The 10,774-nt window shown below is 38.5% G+C and overlaps 1 protein-coding gene across 1 annotated transcript in view; it reads right to left on the bottom strand.

The window, feature by feature from the left end:
* Positions 1-1,219: 1,219 nt before the first annotated feature.
* C2H10orf67 (chromosome 2 C10orf67 homolog) overlaps positions 1,220-10,774 on the bottom strand; it is an 84,685-nt gene continuing 75,130 nt past the window's right edge. Inside the window, 5 exon segments of the mRNA XM_073220180.1 lie at positions 1,220-1,288; positions 1,384-1,471; positions 6,273-6,315; positions 6,318-6,339; positions 6,417-6,494. Of these exon segments, the coding sequence (XP_073076281.1) occupies positions 1,220-1,288; positions 1,384-1,471; positions 6,273-6,315; positions 6,318-6,339; positions 6,417-6,494 (300 nt within the window).

The raw sequence follows: 10,774 nt of genomic DNA, 5'->3' as shown, positions 1-10,774 counted from the left end.
AAATAGAAATAATTTAACACTGTCTTGCCAATGTTCCTAAGTTATTTCATCTTTTGTCGCAACTTAACTTAAGAAAATAGTCTTAAAGTGAAAAATGTTGAAAAAAATTTTTAAAGAAAGTGATTTTAGATTGTAGGCCTCTTGAAACAAGGGACTATATTTATATTTCTTGTGACCTTTCCCACAAACCTGACTTGTCCCCAGAACACTTGGCATCATAACAGATGCTCAAGAGTGTTTATGGCATCTTAATTCACTTACTATTTGAAATTTATTGGATATATATTTCTACACTTGGCATCATTGACCTTTACAATGATAACTCCTGAATGAAAACATTAAGTAAACAGGTTAGAAAAATCAACTAATTTTAGAACTGGGCTTTATCTGCAGGTGACTTCTACTGTGAAAAATAATGGCTTTGATCAGTAGATGAATGGATAAAGAAGATGTGGACATATACACAATGAAATACTATTCAGCCATAAGAAAGAAACAAATCCTACCATTTGCAACAACATGGATGGAGCTGGAGGACATCATGCTTAGTGAAATAACCCAGGCGGAGAAAAACAAATGCCAAATGATTTCCCTCATTTGTGGAGTATAACAAAGAAGCAAAACTGAAGGAACAAAATAGCAGCAGACTCACAGACTCCAAGAAAGGACTAGCGGTTACCAAAGGGGAGGGGTGGGAGAGGGTGGGTGGGGAGGGAGGGAGAAGGAGATTGAGGGGTATTATAATTGCCACACATAGTGTTGGGGGGATAATGAGGAAGGCAGTGTAGCACAGAGAAGGCAAATAGTGACTCTGTGGCATCTTACTACACTGATAGACAGTGACTGCAATGGGGCAGGGGGGGGATTCGATAATATGGGTGAATGTAATAACCACATTGTTTTTCATGTGAAACCTTCATAAGAGTGTATATCAGTAATACCTTAATAAAAAAATAATAAAATAATGGCTTGGTACAAGGAACAGATTCTTTTACTTTCTTTTTCCTTTTGGAAATGACTAGCTGCTTGAATTTTGAGCTCTGATGTCTCCCTATATTCCATCTATGGCCACCAATGGTCAGACTGACAGATAGTTCCCAGCTAGAATAAGTCTCCTCTCCTCTGATATTTTCACTTGCTCCTATTATAGCTCAAACATACTGCATTGTAACAGTTTGTTTACATATCTGTATCTCACACCAGTTTGAGCTCTTTGGGTTCAGGCACTCTGTTTTATGCCCTCAGAGTCTAGCAGAGTGACTGTCATAAAAGATCTCCAGGGCCTGTACTGACAGGAGTTTAAAAACAGTTAAATAAGAACAGAACGACCTGCACAGATATCATGAAAGAGACAAACAGCATCTGAACATCATATGTACTTACAATATAATTGAAGGATGTGTCAGCAAGCACAGCATACTGGCGATACAATGTGTGCCTTGTAAACATCTCATCCTTAAGGGCATGGAAGCTGAAATAAAAGAAACAGTGGAATTAAAATGCATAAGAATCATAGGACAAAGCAAGCCAGTATTATGTTTCTGTGATTAGGAACTAGAAATTTCAGTGTAAGAGAAAAGAGATGCAAGTAAAACACTGAAAATATTGGTATGAACTTATTACTCCTTTCACTTCTAAAATGACATACCTCCTGTCGGGCCCAGACTGTGGTTTTAAAACATTTTCCCTAGAAAAGACTGGGGAATTTTTCAGAAATGGCTGTTTCTAGGTCTAAGGCATAAATGTCCAAGTTGAGCCAAGACATTTTATTTTTAGGAGAGTCATCAAAGATTATGTCAAAAGAACACAGCAGTCAACTCTGAAGGTCTCCCACTGACTTAAGATTGGAGAAATTAAGCATCAAAACTAATGATGATAATGTTTTGAAACACAACAAATATATTAAAAATTTGAGAAATTCCAGCCTACCCAGATTACAAATGATGCTAAAATAAGGAGATTCAACTATCAGGCAAGCGGGCTCTGGAGAGAAAGTCAAGAGTATGCTGGACAACCTTTGGCAACCAACTAGGAAGAAAGAAAAACATCAAAATCATAGTATTCAGTCAGATAGAGGGCTCTCAGAAGAGATTAGATGTGAGACTCATGGATCAAAATCTCAGTGAGGTGCCACGACAAAGCTACTAGGATGACTGAAAGACAGACAATAGCAAATGTCGGAAAGGATATAGAGAAATTAGAGCCTGTATTCACTGTTAGTGAATTGTAAAATGGTGCAGCCACTTTGGAAAACAATTTGACAGTGTCACACACACACACTCACATGGCCAAATACAGAATGTGGAACATTCTACATAGCAAATGAGAAAATCAATGGCTTGGAAAGAATGGGGAGGTAAGTAAGACCATTATAGAAAAAAAAAGATTTGAGGCACATACCCCCAAATGCATGAGATAATCAAGATATTCGAATATGATTGGGTCATTAAATAATACTAAAGAATTTATATGGATAATTTTAGTAGGTGTGATAATGGCATACCAGGTATGTAAAAGAGAACATATTTTTATCAATTAAAAAAAAGCTCCTAGTGATTTCCCATTTCAGAGTAAAGCTCCAAATCTACTTCACTGGCCTCTTAAACCACTCTCCCCTCCTCACTCCATCCCAGCCCACAGGATTCCTTGCTGTCCTTGAAAACACAAGCTGGCTTCCACCCCAGGGCCTTTGCATGTGGTGTTCCTTCTGCCTGGAATGCTCTTCTAGATAATCACACCACTTTGTCCCTCATTCATTCAGGTATCTGCTCTAATACCATTTGGCTAGAAAGGTCTTTCTTCCCTGACCACCATTTTTAAACTAGCAACTCCTGCCCAGTCTGCAGAGGCACAATGTGTCATCTAATATGACATATTGCATCATATAATATGTCATGACCCCACATATTATACATTTACTTGTTAACTGTGTTTCCTCCCAATAAAAGGTAAGTTCCACGAGGGCAGGGACTTGATGCATTTTGTTTACTGTTCTATCTCCAGTTTCTAGAAAAATGACATAGTAACCTAATGGGCTGCTTTTGAGAGTGTAAACTGTTACAACCTTGCTGGAGAACAATCTAGGATGCATACTGTGACATTTTTCACATAATGGAATTTACTAGAGGAAGATGTTTGCTTGAGAAAGAATCTTTTCCAAATAACTATAAGTGTACCTTTTGGGGAGTAGGCTGGCTGAACTGGGAAGAGTACAGTGGCAACGACTGATCTTTTAATTGCCTTCATAGTTTTGCCTTTTCTAGAAATGTCACATAATTGGAATCATACAGTATACAGCCTTTTCAGATTGGCCTCTTTCACTTAGTAATATGCATGTAAATTTCCACCATGTCTTTTCATGGCTTGATAGCTCATGTCTTTTTAGTGCTAAATAATATTCCATTGTCTGGATGCACCACAGTTTATCCTTCTGCCTTCTGAAGGACAACTTGGTTGCATCGGTTTTGGCAATCATGAATAATGCTGCTACAACCTCCGGGTCTGCTTGGCTTTTGATTCCAACTCTCTCACTTTCCACCCTGGACGACGGCCTCGGAGCACCATTGGCTGGGCACTCCGAACCTCCTGCGTCAGCCCCTCACCTGCCCACGCCCTGAGAAGCCTTGATGAGAGGGAGGGACAAAACTCCAGGAAAACACCACATGCCCAAAATGTCAGACTTACTTTAATTTGGCTTTGGCGTTTCTTGTAAAATTTGAATTTCATAGCAGATGAAAATTAAAGTTTTGTGGGTATGCTCATGGGGCAATGAGATACATAGAGGATTTTTACATTATCAACAAGCTATCAAATGTTGAATTCTCTCTCTCTCTTTTTTTTTTACACTATACCCTGACCTGGGCTGAAAACAAAGATGCAGTGTCTAAACATGTCAGGAGTGAAACTGAAGAGCCAGGTGAGGGCAGGTGTACCGGGACAACCACTGCAGCCCTCTGACGGGGCAAGAGACGGAATGAATCTCAGAGTGAGCCTGCGCCACAGACACCCTGTCTTTTCCTCCGTCGTTGGCAATCTCACTGCCGTGGGAGCTGAGTGCTACCCAATGAGCCGGGAGAGCAGTGGAGGTCGGCAGCAGCGTCTGTGCCTCTTCCAGATCCGTTCATTCCAGACTAGTGTGGACGCCGCGAGTAAGCTGCCTCTGACTTGGAAAGTACGGGGGACGAAGGTGAGTCCAGCAGCTCCAGGAGCTCACCTGATGGGACAGGGGCGGCCCAGGTGGGTGTCGGTGGACCAGTGCCTGGGTTTGGGGTGGGAGTGGTTACATCCCTGTGGCATCAGCCAGGTGGCAATCTCTCCCCAAGCTGCTGTGCCACACCTGCACACCTTTTGTGCCCAGGAAATGTTGACAATGACATCAGCAGCTGTACTAGGTGGGCCACGCCGAGGGAAAGGACTAGCCCACTCTTGCCGGTGCTGCTTAAGTTCAATATTTCTGGAAACAGAGCACACTCAGCAGAGATGGAAAAGCAGCTGAGAGATGAAGCTCTGAATTGGACTGAGACTGAATATAAATCAAGAGTTGGCTCAGAAATCACTGGGGTTGCTGTACTTCCTCGAATAGCTAAAGTGAAGTTTGTCCTCTACTAAACTGAAATGACTCCTCCCTATCTAAGATCTGTTACAGTGAAATGAAATGACCACTTTAGCACACCCACGTTTGCACTGTACGGTTAGTCTCCATACCACAGCAGGATGCAGTCCACGGCACCCACACTCTATGTTGTTGCGTGTCACCCTGAATTAACACTTGGTGAGGCAACCAAGCTAGAGAGACAAGGTATTATGTCCCAACATTGTGTCCCAGTTAGTCCGCCAAAGAGAAAACACAGAAAGTATGTACGGATATTTTCTGCTGTCCTAAATATGTAAATAAAGTCTGCAGAGACCAGTGAATAAAATTGTCAACACCTTGACTAACAGCAAATTAACCTGAAGTCAAATTGAGACATTCTTGTAAATGGTCACTGAAGGATAGGATGAATTCCATAGGGACAGACATAAAGTACATCTTAAGGATGAAAGTGAACTGCACAGAAAAACCTAAGGGAAATACATTCCACTCAGTTTCAGAGATAGTCCAAAATCCACGGGCAGGGAAATGAAATTACGCACATGGTAAAGCTTCCTTTGTCCTCAGTCTCTTGTGTCACTTGATTCTATATTCTACCCTTGCAGTAACTGTGTGAGGTAGTTAGGGTCGGTATAAACATGCACATTTTTCAGAGCACAGATGTGCAACCCAAGCAGAAGCACAAAGCAGAACATTTTACCACAAGGAGGAGATCTTTCACTCACCATCACATGGTGTTTGTGGTACCATGTGGATTCTCAGTGTGCCCCTTGGGATTAGTTCAGTGTCATATATACAGCAATGTACAGAATTTCATACACACACAAACACGCAATGTACAGTGTATCCTTAGGAAATGCTGTGCAAATGTAGGGCATTGTCACTTTGTCAAGTTATGTGTGAGTCTCAAGCCTGACCTATAAAATCAGACCAATATTGGATCCATCCTGTCTTGAATGATCCTTGACTATGAAAAAATCTTGCAAAGGAGCTTCTAACAAGTGATAAAGAACAGAATATTATGGAAGGAAATAACATAATTTTTAACATTAACATGTTAAGACAAGGAAAAAAATAGGCATTTTCTCTGCTTGGCATCACTGTTAGCTTTTTCAGAATTGCAGTGTTGCATTCTCCATTTTTAAAAAGATGAAGATAACATAGGGAAGAGAAATTAAAATGATCATGTGAGTGAAAAACAGACCTGACAGATTAAGGAGTTAGAACTATTTTGTCTGGAAAATGCTAGAAGACCTAGTATTTAAAGCAATTTTACAAAGAAGATAAAGACCAGTTAGATATTATCAAATGCAAATGAGCAGGGAAATGTTTTAATAGCTTTATGGAGGAAGATGACCATGTAGGTTTGCTAAATCAGGTATCAAGAGAGTCTGTCCTGTTGATCCTTGAAAGTTGAAGCACTGAGATAGGGAGTCTTGAAATTACTTTTCAAGAAAGTCTTGAATTTTTTTTTCTCTGAAGTGACTTTGCCAACTCTTCTATTTTAGGCTAATTATTTTGCATTTCTTGTTAAACGTGCATGAGACCATTTTATATCAATTAAAATGTACAGAAAAGTGCAATTAATATGTACAGAAAAATTCATCCTCTACTCCCAATTTCCTTTAAAATACGATTAGTCACATTTTTATAAATAGAATTTGTGTATATCACACTGTACCTTTTCCTGAGAATAAAGAATTTCTTTTCCCAGGTTTTGCCTTATGTTCTAATTCCTTCTTAAACCTGTAATAAATTTATAGATGGTTAAATACTGTATTAGCTATAAATTATGAATAATTATATATCATTATTATCAGTTCCTTTTTGTCTTCTTTTTCTCATCCTCTAGCTCAGCCTTTAATATTCCTATTTGCTTCTCCAAAACATGTTTGTCTTTAGTCTTTTAATAGAAAATAAATCAAAAAATTAATAACATGAACAGTACACCCTGTTTCTCCACAAATCTGAAAGGCTATTCCTATTAAATAGCATGCATACTCCAACTACTGTCAAAAATTATTTGAGGGAACAGTGAGTTATAATTACTTGCAAATTCCCATGAACTGGAAGAAGTTAAGATCCCATGCTTCCATTTCCTGTAAATGATTCACCTTAAGGCAGCCAGCTCTAGACAATATCATGAAGTAACCAAAATGTACCTTTATCATCCCTCTCCCTACCAGGTATCCCTTTTTCTACATCTTGTTTTACCTATCTTAATGTGGCCTCTCCAGCTCTTCATCATAATCAGCAGTTTCCCCCAGTTACTCTATTTCCTCTTTTTATCAGAACTGTTCTCAGGAAAGGATCTGATCAAATCAATCATATCAGAGTTTTATGTCATATCTCAGTATTGTTTATAGTTCACAAGGGGACAAAGTTTTAGCAAAAGGAACAAATCTCTAACAGTGGAATTTTAGGCATGTCATGGAGCTTTAGGTGCATCAGTAATGTGCCTCAGAATCATACTATAGAGGCAAACAGGTCCTCTGTCTCTTAAACTGATTCTTAGTGCAGCTTTCAGTCACTCCTACTTTCTAATAATAGCCAGAATCAATATAAACAATAATTAGGCTAATAATAATTGTAATATTATCATTATTATACCTTATCCACTGGTAGTTTCATCTTCTTTTCTTTATGTACCATAACTGGTATTATATCTCTAACCTGGCAAGAAAACAAACCATGGTAAATATGACATTTCAAATCAATGCATAAAGATGTGTATACCTGCAGCTTAGAGAAAGGCAACTGAGGCTTAATATATGCCAGCCATAGTCCCACAGGAGTCTTCTTTGCCTTATCTAATTTATAAAGCTCAATGTTTATACATTGCATCTGTAAATGGGCAATTACCATCCATTAAAACCAATTTTCCCACTACTTTTTTGCTTGTAATGCATTACGCTTTAGTTACATATTGGTCAAATTTTACTATTTTAGTTAAAAAAAAATAAATTGGGCAGTTATCATCCAGTAAAGTCACAAGCTTTAAAAATTTTCATTTTAAATGATAATTAAGATGAGTTTTCTATATCTCTCTGATGATGATGAGAGCAGATGGCAGTGGGAAACATATACTGGATATAAAAATCTACTTGGCGAGCTATCCCTAAATTCCTATATCATAGACAGAAAAAGGTGCTCCTTATTACCACTGTTACCCTCTCTAGTGACACAAACGGCCTTGATCTGTTCCCCATGTTAGTGGGTGGGCTCTGCCAAGGAGGGTATGGAGCCAGGTCTGGGAGCAGGAGTTAGACTTCTGAACAATAAAGTAACAGCAACCGAGAGCTCCCCCGAGCAGTGGCGGTGAGGTCTTGGAAGTGAGACAGAGAGAACCAGCAGGCAAGACCAAAGACTGGAGGTGTCAGTGTGCAGTGAAGCTGCGGGTGACCAGCGCCCGGGGTGGTGTCCAATCTTCAATCTGAAAAGGCATCTTAGTGATATGAACTGCCCCTGTCACTTATCATCTTCAACCTCCTTGAACTTACATATACAAAGGTGTTGTGTGAGTGGGTGGTTTTAGTAGAAATCACAGAATTGAATTGAATTCAGTGTCTAAACAAAACTGGAATTGCAAGCAGAGTGCAGTGAGACTCAGGAACTGCCTTAGTTCAGTGGAAGAAGGGCTCAGACACAGCAGCCAGCACCAGGAGATGCCACGGGCATCTGCAGAAACCCTCAGACACTGTTTAGGCTGCTGCAAAGCATAGAATGTGGGTTTGAGGCAATTTTACGCATATCTGAGGGGGCAGAGAGAACATAGCTGACATCAGCTGCCACGTATAAAAATAACAAACTTGTCATTTTGTTGTTATATTGTTATATTTGTTATATTGTTATTTTATTGTTAATAAAATCTATAATTTGAGAGCTTACTCTGTCAGACACTTCATATATATTACTATTTATTTCTATTTTTCTACTTATTGATTCTCTTTCATATTACTTCAGATTTTTAATGATAATGCAGGCATACCTTTTAAAAATAAATGGCAAATAGTATACAGGAACATAAAACTCACTTTCCGGAAGCTAAGGGTTTTGTCTTGCTTAGTTTTTCTCATCGTTATCATTATAAACAAATGATAGTCATTACTGATTTGGGCTCCCCACAAACAAAACTTAGGAATTCAGAGCATTCATATTACCTTCCTCTTTCCCTCTCTCTCATATGCCCACTTTTTTATTTGCAAATGTTTGGCTCTTATCATGGTTGCTTTTATTATGACTTCAATATGTAAACTTCTATATCTTGATTTATTAACTCCCTGCTGTGAGAGATGAGAAATTTATTTAGGTTTTTTTTCCAACACGTTTGACTCTCACAACCTGACAATTTGTGGAAGAAATTCCATTTTTGCATTGTTGATATCTGTAGGATTGTTCCCTAACTGTAATTAAGTCCTCCATGCTTTACCTACACCATTTTTTATCTGCATAATTCTAAAAACTGAAATCTAGTAAAGAGCATTTACAATGTGTTTATGTACATATTATCTATCACAGGAGCACACAGTGGACCATAGGAACTGGACCATAGGAAAGGAAATGTAAACCTGATACTAATGCCACTGAAAGGAATCTCTTCAAACTTAATTCAATGTTTCAGTTTTTCTCTATCTTTCCTCACTTCTGAGTCATACTTAATTTCTCCTTTTTCTTGTGTCCCTATCATCCCTTATATTGGATAGCTCTTATGTTTGGTTAGAGTATTTCCCAAGCAATTTTTTTTTCAGACAGGTTCCATGAATGATAAACTCTGAGTTTTTACATATTCAAAATATCTTTATTTTTCTTACATATCAATTGGGACTTCAGCTGGATATAAGAATTAGGGTTCAAACTCTTTTTTTTTTCTTTTTGAAAACTTTGCTGTATTTTCTTGTAGAAACCAATGGTGCTGATGAGAAAATTAGTATGTTTCCTTTTTTTGTTCCATTGTAGACAAACTTGGGTTGTTTTTTTCCCTCTTAATTCTTAGACCTAAAATCACACCAGGTTGTACCAACTCTTTTCATCACTCTAAGACACATATTTCCTGTTTCACTCAGCATTCTAGCATCTTTGAAATGGAGATGTCTTACAACTGGTGGGTGTCATAATTTCATTGGTAGCAGTTTTCCCTTGCTACGGGTACATAAATAATGGACAGTCTTACAACCTGTGGCATCTGAGACCTGATAAAAATACAGTAGATATTTTGCTCTTCTTTTTAATCCTGCTTAACACTTAGTAGGTTTTTCCATCTCGGTATGAATGGTTTTTCCTGTTAGCTCATGGAAATTTTCTTTTTATTGTCTTACTTTTATTCCATATGTTTTGCTTTTTGAAAACTCTGTTAGGAAGGTATGAGACCTTTTTGATCTATCCTCCATATTTTAACTTTTCTAAAAAATTTCTGTTAGTCAGTAGCAGACTCACAGACTCCACGAAGGGACTAGTGGTTACCAAAGGGGAACGGGATGGGGATGCTGGGGAGGGAGGGAGGGAGAAGGAGACTAAGGGGCATTATGATTAGCACACATAATGTAGCGGGGGCACAGGGAGGGCAGTGCAGCACAGAGAAGACAAGTAGTGACTCTATAGCATCTTACTACACTGACAGACAGTGACTGTAATGGGTATGTGGTGGGCACTTGATAATAGGGGGGAATGGAGTAACCACAATGTTGCTCATGTGAAACCTTCGTAAGATTGTATATCAATGATACCTTAATTTAAAAAAGCAAAATAAAATTATGTTAGTAATTTTGCACTATGTTCTAAGAGACATTTTTCACTTTATCTTCCAGAGTGTTCAATAGGTCTTCAGTGGTGTCAATTTTATTATTCAGTCTGCCCGTTGCTGGTTTTTTGGTTGGTAGTGTTACTTCCAAGAAATTGTTCTTTTCCTCAGACTATTCCTTTTTCGTAGCAGCCTGTGTTTGTTTAATGGATAAAGGTTTCTCTCGAGTGTTCCCTAGAATATATTTATTTTAAAAATGTCTGTTCCCTGAATCAACTATTTTCTTCAGGGCCAACACTCTGTTCTTTTATTCACTAAATATTTGCTGAATTCCTGCTATGTGACAGGAAACATTCTATGCACTGGAGATACAGTAGAAAACAAAGCAGGGCTGAAGCAGGGGAGACATATTTGAGAGGAATTATGAAAAAGGCAGAATTTAGGGT

Source organism: Manis javanica, chromosome 2 (genome assembly GCF_040802235.1).
Source record: "Manis javanica isolate MJ-LG chromosome 2, MJ_LKY, whole genome shotgun sequence".
Taxonomy (NCBI): Eukaryota; Metazoa; Chordata; class Mammalia; order Pholidota; family Manidae; genus Manis; species Manis javanica.
Note: the sequence above shows the minus strand (reverse complement) of the source record. Positions and strands in the feature narration are given on the sequence as shown.